The sequence below is a fragment of the Pleurodeles waltl genome, chromosome 3_1, assembly GCF_031143425.1.
Source record: "Pleurodeles waltl isolate 20211129_DDA chromosome 3_1, aPleWal1.hap1.20221129, whole genome shotgun sequence".
NCBI lineage: Eukaryota > Metazoa > Chordata > Amphibia > Caudata > Salamandridae > Pleurodeles > Pleurodeles waltl.
In genome coordinates, this window is record NC_090440.1 from 1,663,216,887 (window position 1) to 1,663,238,302 (window position 21,416).

General features: G+C 43.9%; 1 protein-coding gene across 2 annotated transcripts in view; it reads right to left on the minus strand.

Annotated features, from left to right (window-relative positions):
- The window catches only part of LNPK (lunapark, ER junction formation factor), a 478,990-nt gene that overhangs the window by 230,503 nt on the left and 227,071 nt on the right, over window positions 1–21,416 (minus strand). For both annotated transcript variants that reach the window (XM_069225395.1, XM_069225396.1), the window contains exon 6: window positions 11,191–11,231. In XM_069225395.1, coding sequence (XP_069081496.1) covers window positions 11,191–11,231 — 41 coding nt within the window. The remainder of the gene's footprint in view (window positions 1–11,190; window positions 11,232–21,416) is intronic.

A 21,416-nucleotide genomic window follows, 5' to 3' on the forward strand; every position in this document is an offset into this window, starting at 1 on the left:
CCAATAGTCACTCCACTAGTATCCCAGCTCACCCTGTAAGGCCAGCAGATAGCCCCCAGGCGACCCGGCCAACCGCACAGCAACTCTCAGGCCAGGCCCGACCACGCCACCAAACACTCCACCGGTACTACCAGCAGCACTGGGATCCGCGTAGCACAAGGGGAGGGGGGGGGGGAAGACCCAGCCCCCAGTCAAGCCCTGCGCCCAAGAGACCGGTACTCCGCAGCACCAAACCGCCAGGAGACCTCCACCAGTGAACTCCGCAGCACCAACTCGGCCCTCCTCTGCTCTGTCTCACCGCCTGCACGTGTCCAAACCAGTCTCCCGAATGGTGCAGTTCAGGGCCACCAGCACTGCAAGGAGGACACCCAGGAGTCACCTCAGGGGATCGCTGCAGCACCCAGCCGTAGCCGTCCTCAACCGTCTCCTCACCAAAGCTGAGCGCTCCAGGCCGTCGTCTCCTCCCTATAGGGCAAGGCAGCTCTCCACATCAGGCGCTCTCTCCGCACACCTCTAGACCATCCAGGCCCAGTCCCAGCCAGCCGCACACACCAGCCGGAAATCCACGCGGGCCGCAAGGCCCAGGCAATCCCCCCTCCCCCCCAAGCCGCGGGGCGACAGGGACCCAGGAAGGCCCAGGCAGCAGGAGCCGCAATATCCACACGGGGGAGGGCCGATACAGCCGCCGAACCGGCCCCCTGTACTCCCCACGCTCCCGGTGCAGATCTCTTGCCGGGAGCGGCTGCAGCGCTTCTCCTCCGCTGCGCGCCTAACGGACCCGGGCCTTCGCGACCGCCCCAGCCGCTCCCCGGCCCTCGAAAAAGTCACTGGGGCTTCCTAAGGGAGTCGCCCAGGTCCGCTCCTGCCCTAGCCTCCGACAAGATAAATAAAATTAAATAAATAGCCCGGGGCCCGGCAGAGCCTCACGCTGTGTCGGCCATCTTGCCCGGCGGCCAGGCCACGCCCCCCCGGACAAAATAAATATTCTTAATGAAAAATCAGTATAACCATTTTAAACAAGATTATGGGAAGCAGGAAAATAAACAAGCACTGGCAAAGCCAACCGATCTGACATCTCAGTCTTTTGGTCTCATCAGTGCGTATTGTTTTTTTTCTTTTTTTTAACCTGGCTTTTGAAACACTTAGGGGCATATTTAAGAACCACCTTTATTGCGTCCTTTGCTGCCCCCATACTGCCACCATGTGTGCGCCGTATTTAAAATACAGCGCTCCATGGCGCAGGGTAGGGGGCAATAGCGTCATTTATAATGCTATTGATGTACTCTGCAGAAGTAGCGCCAAAACATTGGTGCTACTCCTACAGAGTACATTGGGGCTTCCTAGTGCCATTTTTTCGCCCCCCCTTGCATACATTATGCCTGGCACAGGCATAATGTGGTGCAGGGGTTTACACAGTGGCGCAACACATAGATTGCACCACTCTGTAAATATGGCGCAGGTATTTTGGCCATCTAAAGAAACATTAGCATCAAATAAATGACGCTAATGTGTCGGTAGATGGTGCTAGGGGCTTTAAATATGCCCCTTTATTATTGTGGGAGCTGCCAGGCCCTCACCACTGTAAAACACTGGCAAAAAGAAAAAAGGTTTTTGGTCCAAAAAGCACACACTGCCACCAGTGGCATAACAAAGGCCCTGCAGCCCCCTCCTGGGAGCCCTTCAGCACAGCACCTGCCCTGAATGAGTGGTGGGGATTTGGGGGGGGGGGGGGGGAGGTTAGTTGTGTGCTCCATGTTCTTTGCAAGGGGGGCCCCTCCAGTTTCATCATGTCACAGATTGCCACAGTAGTTCCTGGCACTGAACCAAACTACTTTGTGTGTCAATATGCTCTTTGTGGAAGAGCAGAATGCGATCACTCACAGTAAAGCCAGCAGTTAGAGAGAAATATAAAAGGTTAATATAAACAAAATGTCTTTAACAGCAGACCTAATTAGGGACCAGGAAATTGTACTCAAAGAAAGCATTTGTGAACTGTATTTTAGCATGGGCAAATATGCATGTGTAGATTTGCTCATGTAAAAATCTAGTAAGTGTTTACAAGTTCACTTTCCCTCCACCCACTTTTTTCCCAACCCTGGAAGAACTTCTACTTCTGCCATTGTCAGGAGTAAATTTCCAATCTTTCTCATTATTGGAAAAGATTAGAGAGGAGCTGGTGAAAATCCTTAAAACTTGCAAGTTAGTAGGTCTGCAGACTCAAAGACATTCCAGCCCTGGAACTATTGCTTACTGCTTCCTCCAGCCCAAGTATGTAGATTTGCGGAAGGTGGCAAAATAAGGAAATTGCTATGGTAGGGATTGAAATTACAAGTATCCAAGCCCTACTATAGTTGTAGCCCTGGCATAATCAGAGAGGCTATCAGAGCTCTTACATAATGAGATTGCAGCCATAATTTGTTGCCGCACTACATGGCATCAAAGGGACAAGTTGATTTTTTTACAGGACAAGTAGCTTTAAGAAGCAACCTGTCCCATGGACAATTAGATATTTTAATACATTCCACACCCCTGTGGATACTAAGACGCAGGATTGGATCGAGCCCATCTTCAGTTTGAGTGTACATTTGAACTTTAGACTTTAAGAACTACAACAGCAAAGCAGACTTATCCCGGGAACAGCCTTGGAAGCAAGACTACGACTAAGAACAGGAGAAGAACTTCTAACGTGCAGAGTTGAACAGCATCATTTCTCGGTCCTGCATAACTTTCAGGTGCATGAGGGTGCACTTGTCGCACAATTAGGAGTTGTGTCCTAAGCCCAAATGGCAAAGAGTGCTTGTGCATTTCTATGAACCGCATCTGCCTTTTACAGTCATGGCATGGTTTCAAACTGGTAGTTTAGGAGGAGACCTCATTTTATAACACCAGATTCAGTTTGGAAGTTACAGGAAGGCAGATGAAAAATAAAGAGGTGCTCCGGAGCTGGAAGCCATGTGAAGAAAGCAACGGATGTCAGTGTGCAGTGATGGTGCATATATGCTGCTCCGCTCAGTCACTTCCCAAGTGGCAGAGACAGAGCCCAGAGCACTATTGCCAACTAGTGGCACACAGGAGCATCAACAGAGAGAAGTTTCCGGATCCAGTCTGGTTCTTAGGAAGTATTCCTCAGCTTAGAATCTACAGTTACAATTATCCATCAGAAACTTGATGATCACAGGTATCTCAGACAACACACCCTTAACGTTAGTGCAGGCAAGAACTAATCCCTGGTGTTCCTAACTATGAACTTACCAGGCAGATATAAAGAGAACACAGTTTACACTAGGTGAAAATACCATAACTAATTCAACGGCTGAACATCACATCAAATAAAGGCAAAAAACCTGGTGAAAACTATGAATTCACATTTGCAGACCCAGCATCCACACCACAAGGCACAAGAGTTTTTGGATTCACTAATGTAACCTGCACCAATATTTGAGACCTGAAACTAAATCCCAAAAAGGCCTCTGAGTGGGTAAAGCTCCCACCCAGGTAGTTCCAATTTTGGCACCTACCAAAAACAAACATTACATTGTGTAACTTTCATTAATCTATTCCTTTTTTGCTAACCACAATCAAAACATACCAATAAACACAACATTAGAGTTTTTTTGAGAACCTGACGCAGTCAGGTTGCACGTTACATCCCTAAGTATATTGTTCACAAACACTAAATAGAGAGTCAAAAATCCAGAACAGCAAAACATGAAACATTCACTTCACCAGAAGAGCTGTAAACCTATAAGAAAGAGTGTAGTTCTCCAAAATCACTTAAAGGGTGAGTTAAGGTTGATTGGTGTGTGAACAGTGGGTATAGCACAACATCTAAACAGAAAAAGTAAAGCTACTGCTTAAAATATTATCTCTACCCCAACCTAATCACTGGACATTGACTCCCACTGTGCAATCCCACTATATTATAGAATGTCTAATGTGCTTATAAGTGCTTCCACAGATGTAGTGCCATTGTAAACAACTTCTAATGTGAGTAATTACATACACAATTTAGGACCTATTGACAGAATCCACATTTGAGGGTAAACATTCAGTAGCTATGCACTACAATAGACAAAGTGCTACCATGCACTGACATATATGGAACATGGTATAATATTAAATTACACTCCATGAATAAAACAAATTGACTAATCAGGGCCTCAACATCAGATGTTTTAACCAAACAATATGTTCAAGAAAAGCACCCACCTTGTTATTTCAGTTCAGTGTCAATCCACTACCCAGATAACACTTATGAAGAATTTGGGTCTGACCCACAATATCCCCCAGTTTGATTTTTGAACCTCTACTCCCTAATGGAGTTTTACACTTAACTTCTGCCAAAATTGATCTGAGATGTAACTGCCAGTGCACACCTTTTAAATTAAGGTCTGCTGCTGCACAGCAACATTAAGGGGCTCTGCTGCTCCTGCAACACCAGAACACATGTGCAGGATAAAGAGGGAGGTGGGGGCAGACTTATCTGACTCCGCATGGTACCTGCATATGTGACCATGTCACAGATAGGCCCCAGTAGAAATTTGTTAAGGCTTGCTTAGGTCTTAGTTAATTGGAATCCAAAAATAAACATACTTTCGTTTTGGCAGGAATTTAAATCTGTATTGTTTTAACAATATCTGCACTTTGGATCAAGTGTGTAAGTTTGGGTTTGTTAGATGTAGAAAAGGCACAGATGCTACTTTTTCCTGGGTTCCAGCACATAAAATAGTAATTTTTGCTGATGTGTCAGCTTATTTATTTTGACTTCTGCACAGTCCCTGGAGCCAGCTTTAATTAGATTTTTTTTATATAGAAATGTGCCTCAAATCCAGTTAATTACTCTGCTGGGCCTCTGGCAGTTCCAAACCTACCACCATAATTTTCCCATTAGCATTCTCCCGGAAGAGGAAGCAGTTGGATGAGGAAGCTGACCAGAGTGAATAGCTGGTACTCTCCAACAAGACTAGGTATGCGGTTATCACACAAACAGAAAGCAGGCACAATTTTAACAGTCCCACCAGAGGGTTCCTTTTTAGGTTGAGCACAGCAACGCGCAAGCACTTCTTCTCTGATGTGTTGGTATCTATGTGGGCTTTTATCAACGTCCACCTCACACCCATTGCTTTCACTCGTTTGTGGGCTTGCCTTTCAAAAATCCTTTGTTATCATAGGTGAATGCTTTACGTTTGTCCCTTCTTGGGGCGGTTCTGTTACTGCCTTGGGGACCCGGTTACATGGATAAATGCACGTTAGCCGATCTTTTGGCTTGTGAGCAAACTTTTTTCCTTTGGTGTCTCTTTTGCACTTCTGGTGGCCGTGGCGCTTTGAATCGCCTGCTTATGTCAACTGTTTTACTTTTCATTTTTAAATTATGTGGCAAGAAAAGTCCAGTAAGCAATTTACAATGCTAATAGCTTTAACTTGAGCAAACACGAGACCAATTGCATTCCAAATGCTTGTTAAGTCTTGGAGGAAAGAAATCAGTTTTGGGTGGGAAAAGCAGACTCAAAGTCTTCTACACCCCTGGTAGTTTCTGCCATTTTGAAATATTCATAGAGGGATGTAGGCTGCTCCCAGAATGAGTCATAGGTGGGGGGTATGTAGTGACTCTGGACTGCTTAGAAACGCCCTCTTTTTATAACACGCTATCCCCACTTTTAAAACCCTGCACAAGGGTGGAGATTTTGCGAAGAGTGGAACCACTGAAGGACTGATTAGCTTGCTGATGGACCCTTATCCACAGTGGAAGGAAATCAGACTTGTGTCTTGGATTCGGAGTACAGAGCCAGTCACTCTGCCGTCTCATCTGGGAAACCATAGAAAGTGGACTTGCTGAGGTCCCTGAAGGAAGGTGAACATGTTAAATCTTTGTGCACTTAGTCCTGGGTGGATGTCCCCCTTTGAAAAGCTGCTGTGCATTCCAGTGGGACAGGAAAGCACCCTGTGAGATGCCAGGAGGCCTTGGGCCTCAAAATAGAGTGTAGTCTAATTTAAGGGACACAAAGTGCTGCTTCCAAAGACCCGGGAGAAAAAACTTGAAGCAGAGGACAGGAGTGCAGGTCCCCAAATCTATCTAAAATTGTGGTTGTGTTCTCCACAACTGCAAAGACCTTGAGACCCTAATAAAAACTAAATATAATTCCTGCTGGCTGCAGCACCCCACTGGGAGCCCCATCACTAAACCCTGCTGAAGTTGATTTATCTGGATCAGAGATATCTGTAGTTTTTCAGGCTGTCTGTGTGCATCATCACCTACAGTAGTGCCCTTGGGCTTTGGAGCACCACTCGGACTCTTCCTCCACCAATCACTGGAGGGAGTGAGAGAGCAGATAAAAAGTATTTTCATCCCATCACAAGGAACGCTGAAAAGTAAAGTTGGCTCCAACGCCCAACTGGAGGAGCCACCCTGACCATACAGGTTCTGGGGGGTCATACATGGTCCAATCAACATGTGGGTATACATGAGGAAAAGGATACCCACCAGCCAGAAAGTACGGTAAAAAGAGAGAAAAACAGCACTCCTGAAAGTCACACACCATGAGCCCTGTGTGTGCCCAAAAATGTGAATACTGACCCTAGCAAGGTTTTTAACACATTTTGGGGGCCGCTAGGAGAGCCCCCTACTTGTCAGCATTAAGCAAACCCAAGTTTCCTGTAGCTACGAAAGAGCGATCCCTAGAAGATGTTTTTTTCCAATATTCAAGCACTTCCAGAGCTGGTACTTTATGGCTAGACACTGAAGAGTGCATGGACTTCAGTTCTGGGGTTCCCAGTGGTTGGCAGGCAACCTGGTAAAGGAAGTAATAAGTCTTCAACTATATGCTACCAGATTTATATTGCTTGTTATTACAGGGATGCAAGACTCATAATGAAAATTAAAACTGCATATTTTTCACCTACCAATCTGTAGGTATTTGTCAATGGTGTGCAATATTTAGTTATGTTTGTAATAATGTACGTGTCCTATTAAAGTAGAAGAACTGATGGGAAAGGGATTTGTTAAAGGTTTTTGAGTTACTGAATTTCTAGCCTACAGCATATCCACAGGTAAGGCTTGGTTCTCTCTGCGTCTGTACCTAGAGACTCAGGTACTTGGTTCCCAATTTGTGAGCAACATGGGAGCCCTAAGACCCCAGAGACCAAAGACCCCGGTTGCCACAATTGGGGCCCAGTACTTTCAGTCTATCTCGGGATCCTCAGACTTGGATTTCTCAAACTTCCTCATACTAAGTCTACCACACTCATCAACATACTTAATCTGCCTTTCACATAGGTCTTGTTTTCATCTTCCACAAGTGATAGAGGGTGTGGGAGTTATGGTAAGTGTGCAGGTAAGGGATAATGTTAAATCAGGACCTCAAATTGTGAAAGTAATACCTTTTTAGATTTTGTACCATCTTGTGATACTTCTTCCTCTGTACAGCACCCCGATGCCACATGCGGCCCAGTCGGTACTTCTTGTACATAAAAACCAACCAAACCACTTTGAGGAAACGGAAAACAGTCAAACTGGCAAATTCATCTATCATAAGAACAGATGATTTGAGATTCGAGCCATAAAATGGGCACATACGATGGCTATGAAACAAATACATGCAAACATGAATAACAAATTGCATTAGTATTCCAAAAGTATTTTAGGGCTTAGATGCATTGGCTAATGACAGATTATTAAACAGAACTTTGAACGAACCAACAGAAACGAAAGATGAAACTTACAAGGAACGGAGCTTTTGGAGCAATGAAGATCCGCTACCCAGAAAGACAACAGCATAATCACAGTAACAGTAAGTCACATACACAAAAAAACAAACAAAAAAACAAAAGTACCACATCTGAGTGGCATGGAAGGGACTGCAGATGTGTGACTATAGAGTGAAAAAACAGGAGATAGGTTGCAGAAGTGGTAGGAACAAAAAATTAAAACCAGTGTAAGTCAAATTGACCCATGCTTAACAAACAATGTTGGTGGGCACTGAAGCCATCTTTTTTGTCTCGACTTTTGCGCCTGTCATTCTTTAGGTTACTGGTTTGACATCTTGGCAGTCAGCCCTTTTTCTTAACATTGGTAAATACAAGAATAGAGGCATGCTTTACTAAGGCAGAACTGGGTTAGTAGGTCAAAGGGGGCATTATAAACCTGTATGGATTTACCGGCAGACTTAGAACTTTTGTCCAAACATTGTCCTTGGTCCATTCTTCTGCCTCGGGTAGAAAACAGTAGGAGTTCACAATCTGAGGTTTGATTACCAAAACATAAGCAGAAAGCTTCTTGCCATTGATAGGAAATACAGAAAAATGAGGGAGGGTTGAGTTTAAACAGTGGAGAGGAGGGTTGGTGCAAGAGACTCAAGATAGGGATCCTGCTTCCCCTGCAAATTATTTCACAGAACCAACCTCACATAATTGTGGCCAGCTAAAAGGCATCAGTACCTCAGTTCTCTCCTTGTTGATCAGTTCAGGTGCCGTGCCATCATACACTGACCTGGTTTGATTTGCTCCTTCCTTGTAGGGTTACTAAAGGGTCACAGCGCCACTTAATGCTTAAACACAGAGGAGACCCAAACAAAAAAACTGCATACTCCTTCTGCCTTAAATCCTGCTGGCACAGTTTAGCAGGCATAAATTGCCAAGTTATATGGAGCAGAGGAGAAATAATGAAAACGGGACTTGCTGCTGCAGAAAGGAGGATATGGGAGAAAAAGCCAACCATTCATCATACTCTAGAGCAAGGTTCTGCAAAGTCGGTCCTGGAGAGCCAGGTCCATGCCAGATTTTTAGCATATCCACATTTAGAAAAATGTAGATTTCTGAAACATCTTGTTCCTCAGAAAGTAGAGAGGAGGAAGACAATTGAGTTATCTGTGCACAGAGAGAATATTAAACAGAAAATGCAATACTATACATTAGCAACAATTCCTTCTAATGAAAATTCTAAAACAATGAAGATGGGTTTAAGGATTACAGGTGCAGCGCAAATGAAACTGCTGAAGCACAGATCACTTCACCCCTGCACTCCGAATCTAGACAACCGCACCTCAAAGTTGTAAATAGAGGACCAAGTTGCTGTAGACATGTCCGGAATAGGTACATTTCTCAGCAGGATGGCTTAAGACTTGCCCTAATGGCCAAATAAATTATGATGCCTCCGAGAAGTTCATGCTTAAACAGTTAATCGCACAATTTGATGCGCAAACTAACTCCTGAGTGATAGTTTTGAATGGTTGGCACCAGGGAAGCCAGCACACAATTCTATCTGAAACAAATTATTGCATCCGTAAAACACTAATCAATTACTCTGATAGAATCTAGCTGGGTTAAGTGTACCTCCGTTTGAGCAACGTTAGGTTAATAAAGAAAATTAGCAATTTAACTTTTAGTTACTATGCAAACAGTAAAAACACTCCAACAAAAAAACAGGCTTTTCGCCCTTCACAGCTACTCATTTTGTAAGGAAGCAGGGAAACCGGAGTCCACACAAAAATTACTTTAATCGCTTCTATAATGAAAGAGCTCTTCAGCACCAAAATTACTGTTGTAAGCATAAGGAGGTTGCTAGAGGATAGCAGAGATTGAAACAGGAACAGGGCAAAACAATATACTTAAGTGTGCCAGTGACCCCGCACTAAAGGTTTTACAGAGAAAGTTCACCAACGCAATCAAGAATCTATAGACTAAGGGCTCCCTAAATACAGAGCTCAGTGGAGGAAAACTAACCAAAGCTGAAAAGGGAGCAGATAACATTTTAACCGCGTTACTGTTCAGATCGTCCTCAGTGATGAAAAAGGCAAATGCAATATATGCATACCTTTCTAGCAACAAAGCCATGCAGATTTGGCGAAAGACAGTTGTGCAATAGAGAGCTTACAGACACCACATCATACAACAAAGAGGAGTCCAGAGGTATAAGTCTCCAGGAATGCAAACAGGAAGTTTGGATTCAACACTGCCCCCTCTGGAGGAACAAGAGGTTCTTGAACTAAGGACAAAGAAACTCTGGGAGGTATGTATATTAAGTGCATTTGACACAGTTCTGTGCTTCAAGGAACACTTTCACTGCAGTGGATCTAATTCCTTCCCAAGCTTTAGAAAGTAGAGAGTAATTGTGTAGGGCAATTAAATACGAAGGATGGGAAGGCACACCACAGGACCTCCCTTGTATAAAGTCCTGTATGCAGAACAAGTTGCATTTAAAGTTGGCACTAGATGCAAAAGGTTCTATGAAGTCACCAAAAAAAAGTGCCTTATCATAGATTATCTCCCACTCACACCTGGTGGAAGTCAAGTTAAAACGAAATCAAATGGCTGGGGTAGTTTTCAATTAAATGGTCTTCCCATGCCAGATGGGAGGTACAGAGAACAACCTTGTGTCCTACACTTGTAGCCTTCATAGACAGCTCTTTTGATCTCATGCTTCCTCTACTGTTGCGAGAGATGTTAAAGCTGGGTGGTGCTTATTTAGGTAGAAACTGCATGACTCCAAACCATACCAGCTCCTTGCTGCTGCCCTATCCAGGCCAAAGACCTTCTGATCAAGAGACTATCTACACTGGTGCCATTATTTGGTTTAAATTATTGTTAGCAGCACTTGCTGCGGCTGTCACGGTCTGAAAGGCTCTCCCTTTAGCATGTTCTTCTTCATTATTCACCAATGGAGATATAGAACAAGACAGTGACAAATGAAATCCCAAACTTTCCCAAAATCTGATGGCAGTACTCTCAAATGGCACGTAAAGTGGACGCCCCTGCATCCTCGCACGTTACCAATAAATGCACAGCAGAAATATCCTTGTACAATTAACAGCCATTTGTGAACGGTAGAAGCTGTTGACCGGGAGGCACTGCAACAATGCGTTTTTTTTGTTTGTTTTTTTAATATAAATTCATAGAGAACACGTACAGTGGAATAGCCTGCTTCTCTTGCATAGATGAAACTTTGTTACAGCAGACGTGCTAAACTAACAAATCACGCAGGAATATCCTGATTTTATGTTCTGCAGGGCTCAATAAGGTTCTCATTTCACTGCCTCATTGTACCCATCACTTTGGCCAACAAATCCCCCACCAACCCAGCGTGTTAATGTTTCATAGGTTTCGTTCCCCAGCCTTGAAAATGTTGCAGCCCAGGGTGCACTATTTCCTAGTAGTTGCATTTAATCGCTAACAATTACATATAACTGTTGCACTTACTATTTTTTTCTTCTTAGACTTCAATTCTTCCAAAGCTTCATCTGAAACAAGAATAAAACAAGTTAGATATCTTAGAGGGCACTCAAATAGTACAGCACCTTTGAAGTAATGTGTAAAATCTCATCTTTGTCTGTATGTAGTATTTGTATAGAAGAGAAGAAACACCTGAGCTCAATATAGGGTCAAATTCAAGGACACAGTCAAAAGGAGACAGGCAGTGTGGATGGGTTCTGAGAGTAAAGGTGGACCTTACTTTGTTGTGATGTAGTGTTGTGTGCTTTAACACTTTGAGAAATGGAGAAGTGTTCGGACAAACCTGACGGACACACAACTGTCATTTATGCCACCATCTTCCACCACCTCACACGTCCTGTCCTTTACTCTTGCAGGTTTATTTGATTTGCACCTTCCCCCGTGTTATTTTTCCTATATTTATCTTCCCTCTTTTTTCCCCTTCTTGATGCGGTCTTGCTTGGTGTCAAAGTTTATGAAAAACACTAGCATCCACTGCCTGCAATAATTAAGCACTGCAGTGGTAATTAAATTTGCCTATCATCCAACCACTGTCAGGCCAGGTTTGTGAGCCCCTCAGCAAATCGGGATGGAGTCTGTCATAAAGGTCACCTTTACAGACAATAGCTAGGGCAGGGTCCACCAATGGAGGAACTTCACTACCTTTGTTATTAAAGTCACAGGATTACCCAATTTAAAAAAAAAAAACATTTTTTAGAAACTTTAACTGTGCCAGTAGGGAGCAAATTTCAGAGATCTCACGGATAGGTGTTGTCAGTGTCAAACAAATGAAACTTCTCTCAGGCAGACAGTTGTGATCAGATAAGGACCAAAAAAATTCTGAAGTCCTTCCAAAGAGGAAAGTTCGAAGCCCGTAAATCCGAGAAGAACCCCGAGCTGAATAAATACAAGATCCCACGCAGTTTAAAGGATTTAGGGCCAGATGTAGCAAGCAGTTTTGCCCATTCTGTGTCTATGGGAAAATGTGTTCATACATATGGCCCGAAATGTACTAAAGAAGGGGACTCCCAGAAGGTTTGCAGTGACCTAGGCTGTTCACCTTCAATTGACAATAAAACAGAGCATGGGGCAGTTTTCCCCATACTGGCATGCATATAGATTTAGGTGTTTGAGCTTGAATCAATGTCCATGTAAATGGAGGTAGATAGTAGTACCCCAAAAAAAAAAGTCATTAGTAGAGGAGACCAATGGAAGGACTCTGATAGAGAATTGAATTATTTTTGTAGGTTTTAGTTCCACCAAAACGAAAATAGGATTCAACAGGAGCAGCACAACCTTCCTCAGTCTGAAGTCCAATTTCCAGATCTGCACACTCAACTACACAACCATATATCTTTACTTGTACAGTACAGGATGAATACAGTGACAGGGAAAAGCACTTCTACAGGACAGGTCACTGCACACCTCCAACCTGGGCAAATTGATCTCCACATATCATTCCAACATGCAGCTGGCACACAGGGATAATGAAACATAAGTATCAGAGTTCAGACATTGTATATCACAGAAGGATGACAGCAAAACAAATATTCATACAACTGATATACAGAGAAGTAAAACAGATATTTCAAAACAAGCAGTAGGGAACATCTATCCAAAAGCTTAGAAATGACAAGCCAAAAATAACAGGCTAATCTTACCCTTGTCATGCAAAAAAACCTGTGTATGGCACAGTCAGGTCAAACATGCTGGTTTAGAAACAGCTGATTACAGTAATAGAATGGCACAGGTTAGTCTCTTCAGCCAAACCAACAAGCCACCAAAGGGCACTGACAGCGCAAACAAGTTTTTGCAATGCAACGGGTCTTTTATTTGCTCGACTTAGAGCTATTAGCTTTGTAAACTCCTAACCGGACTTTTCTTGCCACACAAATTGAAAGAAAAAAGAAAACGAGCGCGATTGGGCTAAAATTGAAAAACAAAAAAACAAGCGTGATCACGCTATGTAAAGCCCAGCACGATCGCAGTGTGTGGAATGTAAAAAGATAAAGTAGTCTGGAAACCATGCAGAAAACATGGAGCCCCGTATGTTTTCAGTACTTGGCCGGTGCGCCCGAGGAGGGCTAAACACTGGAAAAGGTAAGGTGTGCATGCCTTTCACTAATAAAATCAAGCGGACTATAAGAGGCAAGCCCACAAACCAATGAAAGTGACAGGCGCGACATGGGCGTGGCTAAAAGCCCAAAGAGATTACAACATGGACAGAGCACTTGTGCGCTCGACCCTAAAAATGGCAACATTCACTTCAGAGTACAATTTATCACGAAGCAGTACATCTCTGAAAAGCACATTACTGTAGCAAAACATATCTGCATTATTTCTGCCCACTCTGGATATAGACATCAATTAAAATGATCTAAATAATGCTGGGTACAAATCACTTTCCACCATGCATAGAAACATCACCTGAAATGCTCGATGTTTCTTATAGAACAAATGCATAGTTTTTTAAAATTGGCACAGGGAAAAGAAACATAGCAATATACAAAATATTAGACCGTTACTCCCCCTCACAGCATTGGGACACAGCAGAATGTGAGTTACCTGGATTCCTTTTCAGCCTACAGAAGAACACCAACCAAAGCTTACCAAACACATACAATTCGCCAGGTTCCCCTTCTACCCAAGCTTAGGACACTAACTAACCAGCAACAGTTTGATTACCTAATAGCATTTACAGTTGAGCACTGTCTAGGTTAACATTCAACCAGTATATAGTTACTGAAAGAGGCAATCCAACACCATCAAAAACACGAAGATCACAGGTTCAAATAATAGTAGAGCCACTGTTCAATATATAAAAGGGCAACTTAATGTAGGAACAAATGGTATCTCCCCCCAATGATACTCTTGAGATGTCATCGCTATCTGAGCATACCACACCAACACAAATGCTTCCCACGTGACAAATGTTCTAAATTATACAGCTCTTCAACAATTCTACTGAACTCTTGGGGGAAAGTAAATTTTGCATCATTTGCCTTAAGCGTGCCATTGTGGCCGTTCAACCGCCCCTTTTACAGCTTATTTAGAAATCAGCCAGGGTCCTTTGTTCAGCTCTATCTATTGAAACAACTGCTAAATGTGTGTGAGGTATATTCTTTTGCTGCTATAAAATCATATTCTGTACTACCTAGATTTTATAGTACATTAACAGGTCTTAAGGAAAGCAAATTTTTAAAGCGGTATCATGAATTCAGTTTCAGAAGAGACATCTCACAATACGATTTACACTCTAGATTGGCAAGTCTTTGGTGACCTATGCTCTGTGCCACGTTTAAGGCACTACAATGAATAACCAGGTGAACAGTGAAAAGGAGCAGAGCTACAAGTGTGCATACTATCATTAATCTATGGCAACTCCATCCCTGAAGCTTCAAGTTAAATTAAGCAAGCAGCTTGATAACAATGGAAATCATCCCGTAGAATAAAACCTCCATATTGAGTGTACTCTTTGGTTTGTGGTGCTCAAGGGATAAGTAGCAGTTTGTCTACTACATACTTAATTAAACTGAAGACTCTCCACCCCATGAATCTCCTCAGGCATCAGACTGGTGCCACAAAAGCAGGAAGAGTTATGTTGCACTGGTAGGTGACACCATGGCTCCATCTCTATGTCAACTTTCCTGGCTGATCGGTCACTGAGCCATATGTGGTGCCACCAAAGCACTCTGAAAAGGGATGTCAGTCCCTTCACCCCTCCCCCCCCCCACACCTTTGAAAGTGGAGGCTAGTTTATCAAAAATGACAAATTCAGTGCCACAAAACTAATTTGAACTGTAGAAACAAACACTACTCAGAACAGGGAGGCAGGTAGATTTGGTGAGAAATCTGCAAATAGGTTATCCACTAGAAACAATGTTGAAGGCAAGTATGATTCTTCAGGTGGGTATTTCTATCTGCTGACTCCTCACTTCATGAATCAACATGGAAGCCATAAACCAGAACAAGAAGTGCCTGAGGAGGATCTCAAGAAACAGCCATGCTACACTGACTCATGTAGGCAACTGATCATAAGAGCCAATAGTGCAGACACTAATAATAAGCAAGGACCAGAAAAAAGCTCCTGTAACAGCATCACACTTCCACTCAGAGCCCATCAGGTGGGAACACTTCAGCAGTGGGAATGCCTGGACGCAAGTCAGTAAAGTGCCACAGAATCCACAAAGTGCCTGATCAAGAAGCTTTTAAGTACTCACCACATCATTACGCAACCGCAGAGGGTGAGGTAGGAGTTGTGTATTATAGTAATAGTGCCCATGCAATGGAGTAAATATGTATGTACATAATGTGGTTTAAAGCGATATATTTACAAATTTACAAGTGTTGAAGATCAACTTCTAAACGGCTACAGGCTCCCGGGGAGGCGGGTGGGCGCATGTGAATCTGCAGTGTCTCATGCCACGAACAGATGTACACTGGGTAAGTGACATTTTCCGTTCGATGGCATGTGTAGCTGCAGATACACATGCTTTGCATAGACTAGTAAGCAGTTATTTCCGCAAAAGCGGTGGTTCAGCCTGTAGGAGTTGAAGTTGTTTGAAACAAAGTTCTTAGTACTGCTTGTCCTACTGTGGCTTGTTGTGCTGTTAACACATCCCCGCAGTAGTGCTTGGTAAACGTATGAGGCGTAGACCATGTGGCTGCCTTACATATTTCAATCATTGGAATGTTTCCTAGAAAGGCAATGGTAGCACCTTTCTTTCTAGTTGAGTGTGCCTTTGGTGTTATAGGCAGTTCTCTTTTTGCTTTGAGATAACAGGTTTGAATGCATTTAACTATCCATCTGGCAATGCCTTGTTTGGATATTGGATTCCCTGTATGAGGTTTTTGGTAAGCAACGAACAATTGTTTTGCTTTTCAAATTTGTTTTGTTCTGTCAATGTAGTACATTAAAGCTCTTTTGATGTCTAATGTATGTAGTGCTTTTCAGCTACAGAATCTGGTTCTGGAAAGAACACTGGTAGTTCTAATGTTTGATTCAAGTGGAACGGTGATATGACTTTTGGTAAGAACTTAGGATTTGTTCGTAAAACTACTTTATGCTTGTGTATTTGAATAAAGGGTTCTTGTATGGTAAATGCTTGTATCTCACTTACTCTTCTTAGAGATATGATGGCAATTAGAAATGCTACTTTCCATGTTAAGTATTGTGACCCATGAGCCGTGTTAAGACAATGTTAAGGTTCCATGAAGGAACTGGTGGCGTCCTTGGTGGGATAATTCTTTTTAGACCCTCCATAAAAGCCTTTATGACTGGGATCCTAAAAAGTGATGTTGAGTGCGTAATTTGCAGATAAGCTGAAATTACGGTGAGATGTATTTTGATGGATGAAAAGGCTAGCTTTGACTTTTGTAAGTGCAGTAAGTAGCTTACGATGTCTTTAGCAGATGCGTGTAAGGGTTGAATTTGATTACTATGGCAGTAATAAACAAACCGTTTCCATTTATTTGCATAGCAATGTCTAGTTGTAGGTTTTCTAGCTTGTTTTATGACCTCCATACATTCATGTGTAAGGTCTAAATGTCCGAATTCTAAGACTTCAGGAGCCAAATTGCTAGATTCAGTGATGCTGGATTTGGGTGTCTGATCTGTTGTTTGTGTTGAGTTAACAGATCTGGTCTGTTTGGCAGTTTGACATGAGGCACTACTGAAAGGTCTAGTAGTGTTGTGTACCAAGGTTGTCTTGCCCAAGTTGGTGCTATTAGTATGAGTTTGAGTTTGTTTTGACTCAATTTGTTTACTAGATATGGAAGGAGTGGGAGAGGGGGAAAAGCGTATGCAAATATCCCTGACCAACTCATCCATAACGCATTGCCCTGAGACTGATCCTGTGGGTACCTGGATGCAAAGTTTGGCATTTTGCGTTTTCTTTTGTTGCAAATAGATCTATTTGTGGTGTTCCCCAACTTTGGAAGTAAGTGTTTAGCATTTGGGGGTGAATCTCCCATTCGTGGATCTGTTGGTGATCCCGAGAGAGATTGTCTGCTAATTGATTCTGAATCCCTGGAATAAACTGCGCTATTAAGCAAATGTGGTTGTGAATCGCCCAATGCCATATTCTCTGTGCTAAGAGACAAAACTGTGTCGAGTGTGTTCCTCCCGGTTTGTTCAGATAATACATCGTTGTCATGTTGTCTGTTTTGACAAGAATGTGTTTGTGGCTTATTATAGGTTGAAATGCTTTCAACGCTAGAAATACTGCCAGTAGTTCTAAGTGATTTATGTGAAACTGTCTCGGCTGAGTGTGCCATTGTCCTTGGATGCTGTGTTGGTTGAGGTGTGCTCCCCACCCTATCATGGAGGCATCTGTCGTTATTACGTATTGAGGCACTGGGTCTTGGAAAGGCTGCCCTTGGTTTAAATTTATATTGTTCCACCATTGAAGCGAGGTGTATGTTTGGCGGTCTATCAACACTAGATCTTGAAGTTGACCCTGTGCTTGTGACCATTGTGATGCTAGGCACTGTTGTAAGGGCCGCATGTGGAATCTTGCATTTGGGACAATGGCTATGCATGAGGACATCATGCCTAGTAGTTTCATCACCATCTTCACTTGTATCTTTTGTTTTGGGTACATGGCCTGTATTACCTTGTGAAATGCTTGTACCCTTTGTGGACTTGGAGTGGCAATCCCTTTTGTTGTGTTGATTGTCGCCCCTAAATATTGCTGTGCTTGACACAGCTGAAGGTGTGACTTGTTGTAGTTGAGTGAGAAACCTAGTTTGTGGAGGGTTTCTATGACATACTTTGTATGTTGTGAACACCATTCTTGCATGTTGGTTTTGATTAACCAATCGTCTAGGTACGGGAACACATGTATTTGCTGTCTTCTGATCTGAGCAGCCACTACTTCCAAGCATTTTGTAAAAACTCTTGGCGCAGTTGTTATCCCGAATGGCAACACTTTGAATTGGTAATGTACCCCTTGGAATACAAACCTTAAGTACTTTCTGTGTGAAGGATGTATCGGTATATGGAAGTATGCATCCTTTAGGTCTAGTGTTGTCATGTAGTCTTGTTATTTGAGCAATGGGATTACGTCCTGCAGTGTCACCATGTAAAAGTGATCTGATTTGATGTAGATATTTAATGTTCTGAGATCTAATATAGGTCTTAGAGTTTTGTCTTTTTTGGGTATGAGAAAGTACAGAGAGTAAACTCCTGTTCCTTTCTGATGAATTGGTACTAGTTCTATTGCATCTTTTTGTAACAACGCCTGGACCTCCAGTTGTAGAAGATTCATGTGTTGTTTTGACATATTGCGTGTTTTCGGTGGGACATTTGGAGGGAATTTTAGAAATTCTATGCAATAACCATGCTGGATAATTGCTAGGACCCAAGTGTCTGTTGTTATTTCCTCCCATTGTTTGTAGAACTTGGTTAGTCTCCCCCCCCCCCACTGGTGTTATGTGTTCGGGATTTGTGATGTCTAAGTCACTGCTTGTTTTGTGGAGTTTTGGGACTTTGGTACTTCCCTCTACTTTTTGGGAATTGTCCCCCTCTATATTGTCCGCGAAAACGTCCCCGCTGATATTGACTCTGATAAGTAGGCCTTGTTTGTGAGGTTGTGGGTTCTGTGCTTTGTCCTCAAAACCCCCTGTGATTTACGAAATGTGCCTCTGCTCTGTGGGGAGTAGAGTGCGCCCATGGCTTTGGCCGTATCAGTGTCCTTTTTAAGTTTTTCAATAGCAGTGTCCACCTCCGGCCCAAACAACTGCTGTCCGTTAAATGGCATATTCAGCACGGCTTGTTGTATTTCTGGCTTGAATCCTGATGTACGCAGCCATGCATATCTACGTATTGTCACTGCTGTGTTTACAGTCCTAGCAGCTGTATCTGCCGCATCCATTGCTGACCGTATCTGATTGTTCGAGATGCTCTGTCCTTCTTCCACCACTTGCTGTGCTCTTTTTTGAACTCCTTGGGCAAATGTTCTATAAAGTGTTGCATTTCATCCCAATGACCCTATCATATCTGGCCAACAAAGCTTGTGAGTTGGCAATACGCCACTGGTTTGCTGCCTGTGCCGCCACTCTTTTCCCTGCCGCGTCGAACTTACGACTCTTTGTCTGGAGGTGGTGCATCTCCTGAAGTGTGTGAGTTCGCTCTCTTGCGAGCTGCCCCTACTACCACTGAGTCCGGTGTTAACTGTTGTATGATGTACACGGGGTCTGTTGGTGGCGGTTTATATTTTTTCTCCACCCTTGGAGTAATGGCCCTTCCTTTCACAGGCTCCTCAAATACTTGTTTGGAGCGTTTTAGCATTTCAGGTAGCATGGGGAGGCTCTGGTACTGGCTGGATGTGGACGACAGTGTATTCAATAGAAAGTCGTCTTCAATTGGCTCAGCATGCATGCTGACATTATGAAACGCCGCTGCCCTTGACACCACCTGTGCGTAGGCTGTACTATCTTCTGGTGGTGACGGTCTAGCTGGATAACAGTCGGGACTTGTAGGAAAGTACCATCTTGCCTGGCATGTTACCCCCATTTTTCACTGTATATATGTTGTTTTAGTTGTATGTGTCACTGGGACCCTGGTAACCCAGGGCCCCAGTGCTCATAAGTGTGCCTGAATGTGTTACCTGTGTAGTGACTAACTGTCTCACTGAGGCTCTGCTAATCAGAACCTCAGTGGTTATGCTCTCTCATTTCTTTCCAAATTGTCACTAACAGGCTAGTGACCATTTTTATCAATTTACATTGGCTTACTGGAACACGCTTATAATCCCCTAGTATATGGTACTGAGGTACCCAGGGTATTGGGGTTCCAGGAGATCCCTATGGGCTGCAGCATTTCTTTTGCCACCCATAGGGAGCTCTGACAATTCTTACACAGGCCTGCCACTGCAGCCTGAGTGAAATAACGTCCACGTTATTTCACAGCCATTTTACACTGCACTTAAGTAACTTATAAGTCACCTATATGTCTAACCTTTACCTGGTAAAGGTTAGGTGCAAAGTTACTTAGTGTGAGGGCACCCTGGCACTAGCCAAGGTGCCCCCACATTGTTCAGAGCCAATTCACTGAACTTTGTGAGTGCGGGGACACCATTACACGCGTGCACTACATATAGGTCACTACCTATATGTAGCTTCACCATGGTAACTCCGAATATGGCCATGTAACATGTCTATGATCATGGAATTGCCCCCTCTATGCCATCCTGGCATTGTTGGTACAATTCCATGATCCCAGTGGTCTGTAGCACAGACCCTGGTACTGCCAGACTGCCCTTCCTGGGGTTTCTCTGCAGCTGCTGCTGCTGCCAACCCCTCAGACAGGCAGCTGCCCTCCTGGGGTCCAGCCAGGCCTGGCCCAGGATGGCAGAACAAAGAACTTCCTCTGAGAGAGGGTGTGACACCCTCTCCCTTTGGAAAATGGTGTGAAGGCAGGGGAGGAGTAGCCTCCCCCAGCCTCTGGAAATGCTTTGTTGGGCACAGATGTGCCCAATTCTGCATAAGCCAGTCTACACCGGTTCAGGGACCCCTTAGCCCCTGCTCTGGCGCGAAACTGGACAAAGGAAAGGGGAGTGACCACTCCCCTGACCTGCACCTCCCCTGGGAGGTGTCCAGAGCTCCTCCAGTGTGCTCCAGACCTCTGCCATCTTGGAAACAGAGGTGCTGCTGGCACACTGGACTGCTCTGAGTGGCCAGTGCCACCAGGTGACGTCAGAGACTCCTTGTGATAGGCTCCTTCAGGTGTTAGTAGCCTTTCCTCTCTCCTAGGTAGCCAAACCCTCTTTTCTGGCTATTTAGGGTCTCTGTCTCTGGGGAAACTTTAGATAACGAATGCATGAGCTCAGCTGAGTTCCTCTGCATCTCCCTCTTCACCTTCTGATAAGGAATCGACCGCTGACCGCGCTGGAAGCCTGCAAACCTGCAACATAGTAGCAAAGACGACTACTGCAACTCTGTAACGCTGATCCTGCCGCCTTCTCGACTGTTTTCCTGCTTGTGCATGCTGTGGGGGTAGTCTGCCTCCTCTCTGCACCAGAAGCTCCGAAGAAATCTCCCGTGGGTCGACGGAATCTTCCCCCTGCAACCGCAGGCACCAAAAAGCTGCATTACCGGTCCCTTGGGTCTCCTCTCAGCACGACGAGCGAGGTCCCTCGAATCCAGCGACACCGTCCAAGTGACCCCCACAGTCCAGTGACTCTTCAGCCCAAGTTTGGTGGAGGTAAGTCCTT